Source organism: Nansenia antarctica, assembly GCF_963989245.1.
Source record: "Nansenia antarctica genome assembly, chromosome: 5".
Classification (NCBI taxonomy): Eukaryota; Metazoa; Chordata; class Actinopteri; order Argentiniformes; family Microstomatidae; genus Nansenia; species Nansenia antarctica.
The window spans coordinates 27,856,414-27,876,266 of NC_137690.1; the positions used below are offsets into that span (position 1 = coordinate 27,856,414).

The 19,853-nt window shown below is 44.9% G+C and overlaps 1 protein-coding gene across 1 annotated transcript in view; it reads right to left on the reverse strand.

The window, feature by feature from the left end:
* Positions 1-621: 621 nt before the first annotated feature.
* bmp2k (BMP2 inducible kinase) overlaps positions 622-19,853 on the reverse strand; it is a gene marked incomplete at its 3' end in the record, with an annotated part of 48,622 nt that continues 29,390 nt past the window's right edge. Inside the window, exons 8-16 of the mRNA XM_080531532.1 lie at positions 19,700-19,803; positions 19,351-19,430; positions 18,743-18,900; positions 18,145-18,392; positions 14,289-14,468; positions 12,711-12,907; positions 12,189-12,354; positions 10,911-11,013; positions 622-2,408 (exon numbers count right to left, since the gene is read on the reverse strand). Of these exons, the coding sequence (XP_080387658.1) occupies positions 622-2,408; positions 10,911-11,013; positions 12,189-12,354; positions 12,711-12,907; positions 14,289-14,468; positions 18,145-18,392; positions 18,743-18,900; positions 19,351-19,430; positions 19,700-19,803 (3,023 nt within the window). The remainder of the gene's footprint in view (positions 2,409-10,910; positions 11,014-12,188; positions 12,355-12,710; positions 12,908-14,288; positions 14,469-18,144; positions 18,393-18,742; positions 18,901-19,350; positions 19,431-19,699; positions 19,804-19,853) is intronic.

Here is a 19,853-nt window from a genome sequence, read left to right on the forward strand (position 1 = left end):
AGAAAGTGGTAAAGGCCTCCTCTGAAACAACTCCATCCACACAAAAGGGCAACAAAGCCATCTGCGTAAAGGTTTCCGAGGTACTGTGCAGCAGGGCGGAGCCATGCCCATATAAGGCTTTATGGTGCTAAATTAATCTTATTGGTAGATCACGAGAGGCCACAATCTATACAGAGCTTTTTTTGCAGCAACTCAAGCAGTCGAACACTGAGCAAGCTGGTCACAGTACGATCTTGAGTGAAACAGATTTCCATTTCTCCTGTTCAAATGTCTCATTGCGATGCTCAGAACACGCATTATGATGCAGCATAAAAGGCTTCTCAGCAAACAGGTTACAGGCGGAAGGAAATGCTTACAGAACCTGAAATTAATCATTGATACTCCACAGGTGTAATGTTTCATTATTCCGATGTTCAGTTACGTATTAAAATGTCATTAGAAAAAAAAAAGCATTGGAACACTTCGTTGTTAGCACAGTTGTCCAGTTAAAGTTGGCTGAAGATATATTAACTACCACACCACAAAGCTGCCGATCCATAAGGTGGGAAAACCCTGGGTACAGCATAGACTTTGTGTAACACAGCCGTGTAATTAAGAGAGTGTGCTGGGAAGACTAGACATTCACTGTTTGGAGGGGAAAGGCGCAGCCCCAAAGGGGTCCAGGTCCCCTTGCTGAGTAGGTTGCTGCTGCTGAGCCTCACTGTGGACAACCAGTTCTGTGAAGGGCACTGCCCCGAAATCATCCATGATGTTGCTGTCCCCGAGCGCACTGTGCTGCGAGCTGGTCCGAGGTCTGCCATTGGCTGAAGCGATCATCGGTTGCCACTGGCCGCCGTCGCCCAGGCCTTGGTACTGACTGTGCCGGCTGCCGTCTTGAGGGTGAAAAGGCTTGGCACCGAAGGGGTCCAACACCGGGTCCTCGGCGGGCAAAGACGCCCCATTGTCTTTCCCGTCACCCATGGTTACGCCCACGCTGATGTTCTCCTTGGAGTCGGAGGTGCTGAGGAATTCGTTGCTGCTCTGGGAGTCTCTCCTTCCCACCTTCTTGTGCCGACGGACTCGCTCAGGCGTACGAAAGCTGGGTTTGTTGCTCTTGCGGCCGCCGGTGGGTGTACTGTGATGACGTTTGCCGATGCTCCCTCCAGGACTAGTATCCTGCTTGGTTTTCCTCTGACGTTTTTCGGACAACTTCTGGAGGCTGCGCTGCTTCAGCCTCTGCTGCTGGGGGCTGGGCATCTCATCGTAAGACGGACGGAAGATGTCTTCGGCACTTCTAGAGGTGGTGGGTGGCGGTGCCGTGGGGCCGGGCTGGAAGGGAGAGAAGCCAAACACGTCGATGCTCTCCGGGGAAACGGGAGGAGTTTGGCCCATGGGGATAGTGCTGCCGCCCTTGCCTGACTTGGAGAGGTTGCGGTTGAACGGGGCTTTGGTAAAGACGTCAAACTCCTCCATAGCCTGCTGCTCTTGGCTGACCTGTCTGAAGGGTGCCTGTGCAAAGATGTCGCCGCTTTCCGCGGAGGGGCCCATGGGCTGGGGTTGGGCGCCCTCCATGAAAGGAACAGCGCCGAACACAGCGCCGAACCTTCGCGGGCTTCTGCGGGGAGACACAGCCGCACCTTTGCTTCCCGGAAGCCTCCTTGTGCGCCCTTTGACCTTTCTGGGGTCGTAGTCCGAGTCTGAGCTGTGCTTGTCGTCTTCTTCCTCCGCCTCTTCCTCTGAGTCCATGAGCAGAGGCCTCTGGCCCAGGTTCTCGGGCTCCGTGTCGTCGTTGAACTCGCCGTGCTCGCTGTTCAGGCCTTCGTCCTCCTCCGGCTCGTCTTCCTCGCTGCTTTTCGGGGAAGGCGGGTCGGACTCAAAATCGCTGTCAGTCTCTTCTCCTGGTTTGTGGGTCTGCAGGCCACCGGAGTTACTCTTTCTGCCTGATTTGTGCTCCTTGGCAGGAGGTGAGGCTGCAGGAGGCTGCAGGTCTTCCTCCAGGGCAGCAGGGACAGCAGGGACAGAGACAGCCAAGATAGCAGGGACAGGAGCAGGGACAGAGACAGCCAGGACAGCAGGGACAGGAGTAGGGACAGAGGCAGCCAGGACAGGAGCAGGGACAGGAGTAGGGACAGAGGCAGCCAGGACAGGAGTAGGGACAGAGACAGCCAGGACAGGAGCAGGAGTAGGGACAGAGACAGCCAGGACAGGAGCAGGGACAGGAGTAGGGACAGAGGCAGCCAGGACAGGAGCAGGGACAGGAGTAGGGACAGAGGCAGCCAGGACAGGAGTAGGGACAGAGACAGCCAGGACAGGAGCAGGGTCAGGAGTAGGGACAGAGACAGCAGGAGCAGGGATAGGGGCAGAGGCAGAGGCTGTGACAGGGACACTGAGGTCCTCATTGGTCTGGTCAACCATCGTCACATTGGAACCTGTTGGGTCAAACCAGACAGAAAGGGTTGTTACGAAAACATGTAATCTGAAAATAAAATAATAGAGAATAGTGTCCAGAGGCCTATACTGTACATTCAAAACTATAGGCATTAGGCAATACTTCTATATTTACACTGGTTTGTGTAAGTATTTTGTAATGTTCCTCAATAATACATTTTGTTCATGGAATAAGATAGCATTGGGAAATATTGCTACAAATGTCATGGTTTATATTATTGTATATCAAAGCCCTTCCCAGAAGATGGCCTGCACATATGCATGGACAATGTGAAGACAAAAAAATAGATATATTTTTTAACATGTCTCCTTAAATCACAGTATGCTCTAGATAAACTATGACTTCAAAACACTATAATAATGAAACAATGGAGAGTAGGTATGGGAGAGGACATCTTAAGACTGTAAATATGATTATTGCTTTCTTTGAAATCAAGTAATGTTGCTTCTTCTGAAGTTCTCATTCATCTGAAGACTTTCGTAAAAACGAATCCCAACAATTAGTGCAGTATTACAGCAGAAGGCAAAGCAGAGGAAAATTACAAAACTCATATGGTCCTTTGCCTAACTTGACCCTGCTAAGAACATAAGACCCCCAATCTTTATATATACGCCACTGTATGTGTAACTGTTCATAAGTTGCCCCTACACCTGTGTAGTAACTGTACTATCTCTGGTAACATGTTCCATAGAAATTGGAAAGCTTTATTCCATTTGTGTAATAACACAGACCTCTCAATACCAGTACAGTACTATGCAAATACTAAATATACTTTATAACAGCATGTTGGTTTCTACAAAAGTGTAACAAATGTGTTTATCTTATGAAAAAGGCATTGACTGTCATAGACGCTATTATATATAAACAAATAAAAGTTTGTATCATAGGACATTTAAAATCAGCAATCATAAAATATACATTATAAATGCGTTATTTTCCATGTACATTTATAATTTCCTATTAATAAAATCCTTGAGGTAGAAAGCTGAGTGTAGCTCCCCCCTGCTGTGCACAGAATTGGAAATCTGTTAACATTTGAACATCTACAAACTGGCAGGACAGGACAACGGATTAGCCAAACGCATTGTTCTAGATAAATGAACAAAGGCAACCATAAAGAAGAGAGAGAATGAAAAGAGAAAAAAACCTTGACACGCTTCCTGTGAGGCATGGGGAAGAAGACCATGTACCACACAGCATCTGTTTAGGCTATCCGGCCTAGATTACAACAAGTCTAATCATGTCCAACTCTTTGCATGCAACAACCTCAAGCGACACACAATGGAACATCTTTAATCATATAAGAAGATCCCAACCTGGAGAACAAATGTATTTGCCGATGTTCTTTTATCAGAGGGACAAAGGATTACCTACTGACAACCCGTTAAAAGTGGCAATAACATGCGTTGTAAGCGTGTTGGGGGAGGGCCAAGACCTGCTATATGCAGCTGTCTAGGTCAAGACCTGCTACATGCAGCTGTCTAGACCTGCTCTATGCAGCTGTCTAGACCTGCTCTATGCAGCTGTCAAGACCTGCTCTATGCAGCTGTCAAGACCTGCTCTATGCAGCTGTCTAGACCTGCTCTATGCAGCTGTCTAGACCTGCTACATGCAGCTGTCTAGACCTGCTACATGCAGCTGTCTAGACCTGCTATATGCAGCTGTCTAGACCTGCTATATGCAGCTGTCTAGACCTGCTCTATGCAGCTCTCTAGACCTGCTACATGCAGCTGTCTAGACCTGCTCTATGCAGCTGTCAAGACCTGCTCTATGCAGCTGTCTAGACCTGCTATATGCAGCTGTCAAGACCTGCTCTATGCAGCTCTCTAGACCTGCTACATGCAGCTGTCTAGACCTGCTCTATGCAGCTGTCTAGACCTGCTATATGCAGCTGTCAAGACCTGCTCTATGCAGCTGTCAAGACCTGCTACATGCAGCTGTCTAGACCTGCTACATGCAGCTGTCTAGACCTGCTCTATGCAGCTGTCTAGACCTGCTCTATGCAGCTGTCTAGGTCTAGACCTGCTATATGCAGCTGTGTAGACCTGCTCTATGCAGCTGTCTAGACCTGCTCTATGCAGCTGTCTAGACCTGCTCTATGCAGCTGTCTAGGTCAAGACCTGCTCTATGCACCTGTCTAGACCTGCTCTATGCAGCTGTCTAGACCCGCTCTATGCAGCTGTCTAGACCTGCTATATGCAGCTGTGTAGACCTGCTATATGCAGCTGTCTAGACCTGCTACATGCAGCTGTCTAGGTGAATAAGCTTCCAGAGGGTGAGGACGGAAGAACATACTGGCACTGTCAGGACACAGCGCTGTCGCCACATGGCTGCCTAGTGGATTACCCAGAGTTCTGTGAGGCGGGCAGCTGCTGCTCTGTTCTTCTCACCGTTACCGTGCGTAAGAGAACCGACAAGAGGATCTTCTAGGATCTGCTTCTAGACCCCATGTGGCTCTGGTCTGGGGTAGCATGCAATGAAAGCACTAATGACTCATATCTGACAACGTGGTTAAGCAGTGTTCCCTTGTTTATGACCTTTACAGCGGGCCATGGTAAGTCTGTCACATGGCCACAGAGCTGGGCAGTGGTAATGGCTGCATTGTCTTAAAAGGGGCATTTTTGTCTACATATGTGAAAACTGTGATTTTCTACATCCTGTAGAACATGTCCACCACAACGCAGTGGCCCAAAGACCCCCCCCCCCCCCCCCCCCCCCCCGACTGACAAACACGGGTAGCATCATAGTATCATTTTTTTCCTGTGGCCATTTTCTTCACATTGTTTTAATTACAGAACCGAGAAAATCATAGATTTTCAGAATCATAGATCGTGTTATACACACATATGTAGACACAGATACCGTGCTGAAGAAAATGAATGAGGTTTAAAATTGGTGAAGTGCCCCTTTAAGTGTTCTGTGTTGTTGTTGTTTTTTGTTTTTTTTACAGTTCCACAACATAAAAAGGTTATACATATCTGTCCATCGAAGGTCAAACAAAAAAGCTTGCTTCTGTCCAGAGGCAGGGAAAAATAAACACTACAAATATACACTGGGTTGGGGTTGAGGGTGGATGCTGTGCCCCCCAAGAATGGCCGTCACTGCTTTGCCAACCTTGAATAATAGGATTAAACTACGGTAAACAACACAAACTAATTGCCAAATCACATTAGTATTCATCCTTGGCGGGGCCACATATCTTTATTGTCTAGGTTTCGACTTCACAACAAAGGGTCACTGTATCAGAGGATAGTGCTTAATCTTTGTATTGTCACCAGATGACATCCTTAAAGAGGTGTGGCCCTCTCTGGACAGTCAGGTGGGGACCTGCTTTTGGCTCATGAGTGCTCATTTTGAAACTTTAAAAAATCTTAAAATATACCAAAAGTCTTCTAGCATCTCTATAGGCGGAAGCCTATAATGCATTATATATTCTAAATTACAAGATCGTATTTTGAATGACTGTACATGTGGAAAACCTAATGCAGGAATTTCTGTTCAGGAAAGGAATCTAAAACAAGACGACACTCAAACTAGCAACAAGCTGATGTCTAAATTAACACTTTTCATCATCATGTGGAGACTGTGCTTTTACAACTACCGGTACATATACTGTAAACATTGATGATAAAATAACAAAATTGCAAATGCTTTGTGTCAAGGTATGACTACCAAAATGCATATAACCTGCATGTTTCTGTACCACACATTTGACTACACAAATCAGCCCATTTTAAATGGGAACGTTTTTTTTCTTTTTGTTTTTATATTCAGCACCATACAAGTGTCTACATACCAAATGTGAAAACGATGATGTTCTAAATACTGGTCCTAAGGAAATTAACCCCAATGATAGGAGGTATGATATTTTGACTACCGGTACATACACAAAGTAAACTTTTATTTTGAAACACGGAAATACATTTCAAAATTGTTGAAAATCACAACACACACTCGCTAGTCAAGCCAAAATATTGCAATGCAATGGATTCAGTGAGTAATCCCCAGTGCTACCTAGTTAACTATAACACTACTTTACATTGTTAGAAGGCTCACAAAAAAGAAGCTGTGTTAGTTGACTAGCGAGTGTGTCATTGATTTTCAACAAGGCTGAAATGTATTTACATTTTTCTAAATGAAATCCCGACTTGTTCCCCCTTTCACCAGACCCTGTCACATAAGTAGTAGACACTGGTATGATGCTGGAGATCAAGTAGAAACATATATATTTTTAAAGTGTCCCTTTAAACACCCATGTCTTTTCTCAACTGTTAGGAACATGATCCTTGCATCTTCTCCCACTGAAAATGTACTGGAGAAGAGGACGTGAGGAGTTGTGTTCCTAAGAATAGGCCTATAGCCTAGGCACACATCTGGATTTCAGGTGACTTTGACCAAATTGAAAGACAGATTAGGGACAGTCACTAAAGGCCATGCATTAAAGATGTTAAACCCATGCATGAGTCAGCTGGCATCAAATACATACATGCTGTTGAATATGCAAATCACATATAGAAACGATCACACTTGGGCAGACCAACTACTGTCACATAATGATCATAGCAGACCCAATATTTGCACTTGGATTAGATGTGGGAGATAAACCCTGTCCAGTACTACCATATTGACAGTAGACTTAGTCTTAGACCATGCAGGTTAACAACACAGGAATTTAGAAAAGTAGAGTAAGTAAGCTGCTTATATTTAGCATACTACTCGCCTGTTTACCTCGTCAGAAACAAAGAAACAAAGAAAGAAAAAAACAATACAGTACATCTAACATGGTGGTTTAAATCTGTAATTCAAAGAACAACAAAGTGCTTCCCGCTACTTCCTTGGTAAATAACTGAGGGATAGGGTTGGATATGTACGTAGTCAGACAGAGTTAAAGATGCAAGGACTCCATGAGATCAAAATTATAGTTTTAACCATGTTTTGAAGCCCTACAAACAATGGGGGGGGGGGGGGGGGAAAGTAAAGCAAGCTTATATTTTGGGTTCTGATAGGGTAAGACAGTTGAACTAAGCTCATGAGGCAATTATAAATTATATTCTTCAAGAATCAACGGCTATATCATTCATTTAAAGTCCAAGCATTCTAAACCAATTGCAGATTAGCCCTTTTAAGGATGGAGAACACACCTCATATAGTTGTTTCTGTTTCAGTATCCACATTAGTTTTGTTATCATTTTGGTGGTCAAGCAATTTGGGTGCACAATTGAGCAGACAAAGACAGCCATGGTAATAGAAGGAACATCTTGCTCTTGAGGTGTACTGGTGGGCAGATTCAACAAACCCAGGTTTACTAACCAAAATAGAACACTGAACTCTGTCCTTCTGTTCTTCAAAACAGCCATCACAATAAAATGAACCAAAAATGGAAATTGCTTTTGAATATGTTTTTATTTATCATTAGCATTTTATAAAGAAACACACTCCACAGTATGATACAGGATCATTTACATAGTGTTGTCTGTTGAAAAACAGAACATCTTTTATACAACTTATGCATCTAAATGTTGTATGTTTTCAGCATGTGAGGTAACTGCTGGAATTCAGCACAGCTAAGAACTAATGAACAGTTGTGACATTCTATAACTGATACCGTTATTTTCACAGGAACAAACAGTTTTAATGAACGTCTGTCAAAACAAAAGATCAAGTTCTGATGTCTTGAGTAACAAAATATAGTGACGGCATTTGAGATTCTATCATCTCACAATAGCTTGAAACTGAATCCAAGCCCCAAACCAAAAAATGAGCATTTCAAAAGAACAGAAATTATGCAAATGTGAACACCAAAACATATTCAAAACTATTTCAAACGTTGTCTGTGGTCTTAACCATCCATAAACTGTTCACTACCATTTCCTCTCATCATGCACCTTTACATCAGTGCATAAAATCATCTCTTTACTCTTTTAGAACAAAAACATGGCTGTTGATTCAGAAATCTGTCCACCAATACACTGTTTGAACAAGATGTTTCTGAGTATGGCTGTCTTTACAATGTGGGAAACAGAAATGAGGGAAGTGCACAATTTCTCAAATAGTCTCAGAGTCCCGACCTGGACAATGACATTCAAAAGAATGATACGGTATTGAGGAATCCAGCAATACCATTCTCCCATGTTGATGGTCAACTTACCTTTGGCAAAAGAAAATATATGAAAATGTCATAAAGAAATGCATTTGCTTAACATATGCAAGCGTGTATAATGTCATATCTCAATGGGGGGGTGGGGGTGATTTACATGAAGTTCCCTTGCTTGCAGCTACTGTACACAGCAAAGCAGCAGCAGCAGAAGGAGGTGGAACATACGCCCTTCTGTCTGGATGGGGTTAGACTAAAACCTTCTGGGATGTCTGGATGGGGTTAGACTGAACATTAAGTATGGATGGGGTTAGACCAAACCTTAAGAGGTAGTCATGATGCAAATACATAATGATTGACATAATACCTGTCTGAATAATTTGAGGTCACAATGGACTTTAAGATGCCAATTTGCACAATATAAGCATTCTGACCACCACTTGAAGTCTTACCCAACATAGTGATGGAAACTGATAGAAATGTGTTCAATGCTCAGAAAAGTCAGTACCTATTCAGCAATTCAATTAGGGAAAAGAGGTTAAGTGCTGTGTGTGTCAAAATGACAAGGCTGATTATTTCACAATCCTCACTCAACAAAGTTAAAGCTCCATTATAGGATAACAACCAAAGTAAATGAGAAGTCTGTGAACAAACGTGCCCTCAACAGTACTTCGCTGTGTCCTCCCTAACAAAAAAACCTAATAACAATAAAAAAATAGGTTAAGAGTTGGAATGTTTAACAGAAACAAAAAGGCAAAAAAAGCTTTTACAGGGAAGAATCGTGGCACACTATAATAACAAAAATTAGTCCCTGAAAGTCCTCTAGATAACTACCAAAAAGGCAAATATGACAAACATATAAACATGAACATAGCAACATGAATTGTCATGGCACAAATACAGAAATATAATAGGCAATTCCAAAATCTGTTGCCAGATGTTCTCATGCCAGCCTTGCCAGTTGAATGCCCAGTTAGAGGTGGCTATTCTACTGGAACACTTTGTTTTTGGATATTTTTCAGTTCAACTATCTCAATTACGTTAAGTTATGTTAGGTTAGTAACATGGATAAATATTTAAATTCCTAATAGGCAGAACATCTGACATACTGTATTCTGACTACAGTTTATTAAGTGTTTTGGGAATTGGGCTGCATTTTACATTTGGCCTTATCTACACTATAGGTAACCGATTCTGTCACAGTATGTGTGTATTGGCATAGTCGATAGCTAGCAAATACAAACAAAAAAAAGAAAGAAAAAGGGTTCCATTTAAGCTTCCCATCTAAACAAAATGTGTAAGCACTGTCTTCAAATAGCTAATCTAAAATGGCTCATAACCAATTCACATTTAAAGAGCAGGAAGTCTGTAGTTACGGAAGCGGTATTGCTGTGTCACCAATGTCATTGTTTGAGTAAATACAAGAAATGCTTCACTTTTACGAGATAAATTCACATTAATATAATATTCTCAGTTATACTAGTAGGAGAACATGTTGGAAACATTGTAATGTTAATCCTTCAGAGACATTCATACAAAGTATTCTTGTAATAACAAGAATTTGAGAGGGGGGGGGGCGTGGCAGCAATTGGCCTCCATAATAAAGTGCACAGCCCAACCCAAGAAGAACAGAACTATCAGGCAAAGCTCCATATAAGGACTAATCAAGGACCTATGTAAAGGAAAGAGTAGGGTGGGACTTCTGAGAGATACAGAAAAAATGTATCGTATGATAATTTCGATGGACATAAGAACTATGACAGCATTATAAATGTAAACAAAAGGCTAACACAGCCAACAACAGGAAGTTCTTAGTAGTGTGTAACATGAGATATGTCTATGCTTACCATCATCTATCTCCATTTGGTGTGTTACACATTGTACCCGGTTTGTACTCTGACGTATGTGTTGGTTCTGATATATTCCCAGTTAACCCTTTGCATGTGTTGTTATAGCACTAAGAATCTCCAGTAATGCACCAGGTGATTCCATAGAATTTCACAGCACTTCATAAATTCCAGTCCCGTGCGGCCTTGCTAGGCTGTGAAATGAACGACTGCTAAACCTAAAGAAACAATGACCACATCTTATCCCAACCCGAGCGATGTCAATCATTCACCCTTCATATGCTTCGCAATGGTTAAAAAATAAAAATAAAAAATAAAATAAAAAACTATCCAAGCCATACCTAATATGTTAGACTATCGAGTCCCTTTTGATATGGAGAGCTAACTGGGATGATAAGACGCCCCAGGCTGGAAGGCAGGGAGATACCCTGGGAAGGGGATGGGGGGGTTTTAGGGGGTGGGAGAGGGGAAAGGGGCAGAAGGGAGTCAGCTCCGCAGTGTAGGGCGGGTCCTCACAGGGGGAGCCTCCGTTAAGACTTGCCTGCGCTGGCCAGGAAGGGGACGGAGCCAAACAGGTCCTCGGGGAGGAGAGGCCTGGTGGTGGGGGTCCTGTCTGCCTCCACACTGGGCCTGCTCTCCACTGGCTTACCTGCAACACAGAGAAGGGGATGGGGCTTATTACAGACGAACCAGGAAGAGGCATACTCCCAAACAACATGTGGAAATGGAGTCCAACAGGCGATACTGTACAGTAGAACAGGCAAACAGAGAGATACTACATGTGAATAACGCGCAAATAAACCATGTGGGTCATGGTTACAGTAACTAAACAAACAATACTTGTACAATACTAATACTACTACCATCCGAACCCACCATCAGACTCTGCTAACACACACAATCCACAAAACAGTTAGGTCATCTAAGGACTTTACTAATATTATCTTGCTGTACCAGCTGCAACAACAAACACTGTAAAGTAAACCCTCCATTTTACAGCCCAGTATTAAGCATGTCCTAAACAGTATTACCTGATAACTGTGTATTACTAACACTCGCTGGTTTTCTTCTTCGTGCCATTTAATACCAGATAGTTACCCATTGTGCTGAATTTATAAGGAGGTAGGTATCTAAAAGTACCTGTTGTTACCACATAGTAGTACGTCCTGGACAAAAACGCCAGCTGAAAACAGGGCTGTCAAATAAAGGGTTTTACCCAGACTCTAAATCAAGCCATTTTGAGGTGGCCAGGGGGAGGCAGAGAGAGAGGGAGGCAGAGAGAGGGGGAGGCAGAGAGAGGGAGGCAGAGAGAGGGGGAGGCAGAGAGAGGGTGGCAGAGAGAGGGGGAGGCAGAGAGAGGGGGAGGCAGAGAGAGGGGGAGGCAGAGAGAGGGAGGCAGAGAGAGGGTGGCAGAGAGAGGGTGGCAGAGAGAGGGGGAGGCAGAGAGAGGGGGAGGCAGAGAGAGGGGGAGGCAGAGAGAGGGAGCCAGAGAGAGGGAGGCAGAGAGAGAGGGAGGCAGAGAGAGGGGGAGGCAGAGAGAGGGAGGCAGAGAGAGAGGGAGGCAGAGAGAGAGGGAGGCAGAGAGAGAGAAGGAGGCAGAGAGAGAGAGGGAGGCAGGTGGGGGACGTGAGACAGAGGGGACCGAGTGGGGGACGTGAGACAGGTGGGACAGAGTGGGGGACGTGAGACAGGTGGGACAGAGTGGGGGACGTGAGACAGGTGGGACAGAGTGGGGGACGTGAGACAGAGTGGGGGACGTGAGACAGAGGGGACCGAGTGGGGGACGTGAGACAGAGGGGACAGAGTGGGGGACGTGAGACTTGCTTGTTCTGAGGAGGTCAAACTCGCGGTCCAGCAGCTCCTCCTCCGTCAGCTTGGAGAAGTTGTCCTCTCCGAAGGGGTTCCAGCGAGACATGTCTGGGGGGTGGCTGGGCGTGCTGCTCTGGGGGGGAGGGGTGGTCAGCTCCAGGCCGTGGAGGGGGTTTCTACTTTAGGGAGTAGAGAGGGAGGGGGGACCAAACAAGTTCAAGCAAATCACATCAAAATACTTAAGATGTCAAGGACAACAAATAACACAATTGTGTGACGTTCAAGTCAGGGAGCAGGAGTATGAGGGCAAGAGGAGGGAAGGCTAAAGGCCAGGATGTATGAGGACAAGGGGAGGGAAGGCTGGAGGCCAGGATGTATGAGGTTTGTGCTGTATGACAGATCTGATATGCTCTCACTCTACACACAGACACAAACACGAGCACGCAGACACTCAATCACATGCAGATGCGCACAAACACACACACACACACACACACGCAGACACACACAAACACACACACACACACGTTACCTGGTGTTAGCGTATGAAGGCTCCACAACTCCTGGGCTGTAGGAGCCTTGAGGGGTCTGGAACTCCAGAGGGGAGGTCAGGTAGGGGAGCGCCTGCTGCTGATGCTGCTGCTGCTGCTGTTGCTGATGTTGTTGTTGTAGTTGTAGTAGTTGTTGTTGCTGCTGCTGCTGTGCAAATGCCTGTTGGTACTGGTGCATCTGTCAGGGAGGTAAGTATGACAGATGGTTACCACAGGTTAGGACCACGGACACTCAATGGATTGGATTGGATTAAATTAGATTAGATGAAACTTATTGTCATTGCAGAGTTCAAGTACCAGACAAGGGAATGCAGTTGTGGAGCGGGGCAGAGAGGACGACAGTAGGATCCTAATGGGGTGAGACTAAAGAGTCCTTCCTGACCAGCCTCCCATTGACAGCATGACTAGGTCCACAACCTACAACTGACCCCAACCATAGCCACATTGATTGTGACCAATTAGTACAATTCAAACATGGTTTTGGCTGGTCAGGTGACATGAGAAATGAGTCTGGTGTTATGGAGACAGTAGGACGGCGCCTCGGCGGTGTGAGGGGGTTTTCTTGTAACCCTGCAAGTACGTTACAATTTGTATTCACACGTGATATTTGTGGGCCGCTTATCGACGTTCATTCACATGAGTAACACCTGCGTGGCACTTCCTAAATTGAGGAATGTTTTTTTTATTATTTTTTTTATGTTCCCTAAACGCTCGCTGAGTGCATTCAGATTGAGAGTAATGGCGGAGAGAGTCTCCTTTCCCCCGCTGTGTAATTGCTTCATATGTCACGATTTAACACGGAGAAATCGCTCGATTTCACCCCCCATTCAATCCCCTCATGGCTTTGCGCGGAGCAGATTGCATCTGAAATTAAACAGATGGTAACCGTTCGGCGGTAAAAATGAGCTCAAAATTGCAGCGCCTTTACAATACGTGGAGTATGTGGAGGACTCATGTCTGCAACGGTTCAGCCACGGAAGGGACGTAAATATACAGACATCCTATGGAGTTTTGGATGACGTTACCAGGAAGTTACTTGCTCTTGCGCTCCAAACTCTTGGCAGTGAGGAAGGCCCTGTTTCGTGCCAGTGTTTTGAAATAGGAGCCGAAAGAGGCCAATTTTAGGACATCTTTTGACACAAAGAAATAGCCAGCTGTTTCTCTCTTGGCCCAGTGTTCTGTTAGGCACAGTGTGTCCTCAGACACTCCAAGAGTGTTCCACCTCTCTCTACTGATAGTTGCTGTACGGCTTTCTTTCTATGTAAACCAAAAGCACTCAATATAATGTCAGATTCATTACAGACAGACACTTATGGAGAAGGGGCGTTTAAACTGGACGTAGGCGGATAAGGCCAACCTAGGATGAGCCTCTGGTCTGTGAAGGCTGGTGAAGTGGAGCCTGCTGCGGTATGAGACTCCCTTGTTGTTGGCTGGGTTGGTGGCTGGCCGTGCTCAATAGTCTTATAATCAACAAAAGACATTCAGCCACTCTAGAAGCGATTACTCATGATGGAAAACAACAAGCGTTGGGCGTTAAGCTTTGGTCAGGGTGTTCTTACCATGGCAGCGTAGTGCGCCTGGGCCTGGGCGTGCGCTTGGGCCTGGGCCTGTTGTTGTTGGTACATGGGCTGCATCATCATCTGTTGCTGGAGCAGTTGCTGCTGCTGTTGTTGTTGTTGTTGTTGTTGTTGTTGTTGTTGCTGCTGCAGTGCGATGGACTGCTGAAGAGCCTGCTGGTACTGAAGAAGAGAGATGGGGAGTCACGTACACTGGTGATTAGCTCTCCTATAGAGAGGAGAGGAGTCACATACACTGGTGATTAGCTCTCCTATAGAAGAGAGGAGTCACATACACTGGTGATTATGGCCCAATCCCGATTCCCTTTTCTACCCCTATGGCTCGATTTCGAGCCAAGGCCTTCGAACAGAGCCACAAGCCGTCGGGGTTGAAATCTACCCCTATGAAATGGGACAATCCTTCAAGACTGATTACGTCATCAGTAGTATCGTAGAAAAGCATTGACGCTCACGACTCATTCACAACTTCACTTTTACGCTATCAATCGATCAAACAAGTCATCAAATTAAAAAGAACAATGCTTCATTATCAGACCATGACAGAATAACGGCGCTCTAACCTGTATAAAACCTGTGCTCCTACCCTGCCAGTCTGATTTAGGACAACAGTGCAACAACTTCGCGGCTGAACTTTAGTTACATTTACGGCGTCATATACCATCAATGGGAAACATGGAAAAATGCATGACTTACAGATTAAATTTTATGACGTTCCGAAATCCGAAGTGACAGGAACGCTGGAGAAACAGCCGCTGTCCACTGCATTAATTAACTACATGTCCTTGATGAGTCTCCCGCTCACTGCCCTCCATCAAAAATGGCACATCCATCGATAATATTACATAATAACAACTGCTCGGATTAGATTGCGAGTTGTTTTGTTTTCGCAATACAACTATAGCGTCATATACCACCAAGGGGGGGGGGGGGATTCGCGCCTATCATGCACATATCAGCCTGTGGATCGATAACTTTAGATAGATAACTTTACATTAAATATGTCTACCATCATCCGCTGTCAAACACCACCATTTATTTCTAAATAAACATGATTGTACATCTCTGAAACGTTAATCGCGCACCGATGTATTTCTATGGGGAAGGCTGTGCTTGACGATTCCATTGGACTGACGCCGGGGCAGAGGAACAGGGTGACTGTCACCCTGTGACAAACGCGCATATATGAGTGCTCCGGTGTCCTGCTTTGGTAGTCTAATGGAAGTGATCAGGTAGGCTACCAGTCCTCTACTGCTAAACCCGAGCGCGTTGGACTGTGGAACTTTCTATGTTAAGCATAGGCACAAGCGTAGGCACCTCGGCATAACAGCGATTTTTTTGTTATGCTTGTTGTAAAGAAAAGGTCTATAATGCATTGAAATGACATTAGTACATCAGACATTAAACATCAGACATGGAAATATGTCATATGCGCGACTGTCCACAAATCAGCCTGTAACGTTAGACACAGCACCTCGACATAAAAGCGATTTTTTTTTGTTATGCTTGTTATAAATAAAAGGTCTATAATGCATTGTAATGACATTAAACTAAGATAATAAGATGGTTATCATAATTTTTCAAATCTTTATTAATAAGTAATTACAGAGAAAGTAAAATGACATTTCCGCATTGAATAGAGCGACATAACATTTCTGTAGATGATTCGCAATGCATCCTGGAATCAAGGGGTAGCGTACCCCTATGGCTTCAAAGCTAGTCTGGTCCTGGAATCGCTCGAAATGAAGCCATAGTTAGCCCTCGAAATGAAGCCATGGCTCGATGAAATATGAATTGGGACACCCCTACCCCTAAACGTGAACGCGCAAAACGAAGCCATAGGGGTGAAAACGAAGCCGTAGGGGTGAAAACGAAGCCGTAGGGGTGAATTGGGATTGGCCCTATGTCTCCTATAGAGAGGAGGGGAATGAAGATCGCCTTGCTCTGCCCTGTTAAACCCCAGTTTCATGGATTTATGACCACGGTACACAGTATACATATCTTAGAGTGCTCTCTGTAGTTTTGGGGTGTGTGTGCTTTTTTTTTTTTTTTTCTTTCAACCTTCGAACCTGTTCACCCAGGTTAGTGTCATTGAGATACAATCTCTTTCTTCCAGAAAGACCAGTCCTCCTCATATCAACCCTGTTGTGAGGAATGCTCCTTCATGTTGACCCACTAGCAGCCTGCTGGTGTCCTGAGTGGAAGCAGCCACAGATAACACAGACCAACAGCACCATCTGCCTGGGGGAAGCAGCACTGGCTGATGGGACAAGACTGATAAGGGCAGACAACATTTGGACAATAAGAGACACAAGGTGTGGTCGCATGGTCTAATTACAGGGCAAAATGCGAGGGGCAAAAATGATCTATTGCCTCTAAAATCATCACGAACAGAACGGCGGAGGTACGGGTAAACAGGGATCATGTCAGAGTCATCAAAGGTAAGAATTGGTTTTCTTTAACTCAGCTGATGCATTACCTTGCTGTTGGTTGTTTACCGAATCTGTCACACTGTGATTTTACTTGTGTAAACAGTTAGTGAGTAACGTTAGCTGGTTTTGTGCATGTACTCTCATGTAGGCCTACTTCGTATTGATGAGCTGATGATCTTTCATTGTGTGTATATGTATGTATGTGACTGTCAGTCACAAGTTTATATTCTACGGATGTTGTTCAGTGCTGTATGCGCGTTCCCGGTTCCATGTGTACTCTACTCTTGTGTACTTCATATTCAATGAGCTAATTATCTCTCGTGTACTTCATATTCAATGAGCTGATGATCTTTCTGTGTGTGTCAGTGTCTTGGGCGTATCTGTCAGTCACATGTATATTATACGGTAACCCATGTTCAGTGCTGTATGCGCGTTCCGCATGTTCTGCTGCAGCTGTAGCCTCAGAATATCTCTGTATTTGATCACCTTCTATATAAAATCACCTGCTCGGCTTTAACCCCTTAACTCCCCCACCCACACCCCACCCCCCCAAAAAAAGTATCCAATGTGATTGGATCCGGTGTGAAACACAGCAGCAGACACAAACGCTGCTGAGCCTGATGAAGCGGCTCGCCCACGCTGCTGTTTGTCATTTCCGTGCCAGAGTTGTTTTTGGTAGGGAATAGAAATGGAGACGTCGCCTATCTCCTTGAGTCAGTAACCCTGGAGGTCTGCCAGCTACATGAAGAAAGACTTCACCAAGTCTCTTAAATAAAAAAAATACTTGATATCTTGATATCCAACTTGTGATGACTGATCACTAGGTGATTCACTGAGACAAATGCATTTGTTGTAAGTTGCTTTGGATAAAAGCCATCTGCTAAATGCCGTAAATGTAAATAGACTCAACAGCCACTGAAAACACTTCAGTGGCTTGACAGGCTGGAGCGTGTACGGAGCGACCAAAACTCTGCCGGGAGAGACTTAACAACTAGGATGTGTTGGTGTTAACCCACTTGGGAGAATGTACAGCATTGTACTTGTCTTTACGTTTGAATATGAGTGTGTGTCGAGTACGAGAACGTGAGGATGTGTACTACACAGTACAGAATGTGTGAACGTGTGTGTGAACGTGTGTGTGAAAACATCTGTCCGCTGTCACACTGCTGACTAGGAGTCAACTCATTGGTCAGAGTGGTGTGTGCTAGATAGGGTTGTGTTTCATTCCAGAGGTCTATTCTCTTCATTCTAACCTGAGTTCCCTTTCACAGATCTGAAGGGGATTGGATAGACTAAAAACATCTGCTATTGCTGATTTTACCAACCCGGTATATCTATGAATCTGAGGAGGGGGCTGAGAGAGGACAGGTGGGAGGGTAGCAGGTCAGGTGTTCAGGGCTGCACCTTACCTGGAGGTACTGGATCTGTTGTGCGTTTGGTTGCTGTTGATGGAGAGTATGATGTTGTTGTTGATGATGGTGGTGTTGCTGCTGCTGCTGTTGTTGTAGTTGTTGCAGACGCAGGTCCCCAGGCTGCAGCTGCTGGAGGACACGGTTCTGTTGGTTCTGTTGAAAGCTCGTCTGAGGCTGAGCCTGCGTCTGGATCGGAGTCGGAGTCGGAGTCTGTGCAGTCGGCTGCCCGTTCCCAGGCGTGGGTGCTGCGACACACAAATAGACACACAGAAGAAAAGACAGAAAACAAGCGTGAGACATCATAAAACGCAATAGTAACCCGGTATCATTTAACACCATTCCAATAGACAGACGGGTATCCAATAAAAGTCCTTGCATGATCGAACATGTCTTTGTCAATGTCTGTAAATGACAGATACCTGTTTACATAACACCCCTGGCATGTGGTGTAAGACTAAACACACACAGATAGTGTAGTTCTCCCACAAGCTAGTTGAGACCCTTTGTGTGTCATTTGAGATTGAACCTGTGCGTGTGTGTGTATGTATTTATGTACAGTGGCATGCGTGTGACAGTGTGTGTACGTGTCCCTCACCCTTCTGTCCATTGCTGACAGGTGCAGGTCCAGAAGGCGCGGTCATCTTGACGGGGGTGACAGAGTTGGGGATGGTGGGGAGGACGTTGCTGTTAGCTGCCTTTGGTCTTTGTCTGGGAGCGATGGACGTTTCCGTCGGCCCAACCGACTCTGTTATTCTGGAACAGAAGTCAACAGTCACAGCAGTGATTCAACTGCTAAAAATAAAAACACTTTTCCAACGCAAACGATGGAAATTACTCAAGAGTCAATTAAGTCATGTCAGCCTCTAGTGCAGAGGGAAACTTGCGCTTATAAATCCATTACAGCTTTATATTATTAATAATAAATAAGTTTCATTTCAAAACTCATTATGTCCATTATCAAAATGTTTGGTCATGATTGTTAACAATCTTTTGGATGAATGTAACAACACTGATTACAACTTCAAGAACATGATTATGTCAACAAATACCACAACATCGCTACTGTCAGTCCACACACATCATAAAATGTTTACGTCATGACAGCAATTATTTTATAGTAAGAAAATTAACTTAATTAATTGTTTGAAAATGGTGGAGATAGCGATTTGCGAATTCATTTCTCTTGTGTAGACTGTTGTTTACCTAGCTTTAGTCATGCTCTTCTTAGCTGCCACCTCGCTGGCTGTGAGCGGCTCTGGGAGGGACGTGGGGAGGGGAGAGCTCTGGAAGAGGGACAACGGTTCACATTGTTAGATAACGTCTTGACACACACTCCTAAAGGCATTGTGTATCAGGGCTGGGGTCAATTCAGAGTCAGTCAAAGTTAACCGAAATTCCAATTCAAAATGTCCTCTATGCTTTTATTCGAATAGGAACATTTAGAATTCCAGCTAACTCCCCCGAATGGACTCAATTTAAATGGAACTGGCCCCCAACCCTGTTGAGGGACACCACAGGACAAATGAACAGCTTGAAAAACGCAGTGACTTACAAAGAGATTTGGCACGGGACACTCCTTTCCTGCTAACTTGAAGGCAAAGTAGGAGACTTGATAGATGTCAGGTCTCTTCTCGTGGTCAGGCTCTAGCATGTATCCTAGACAGGAGAATGGACACCTGGTTAAGACAGCTGGCAAGACGAATGTT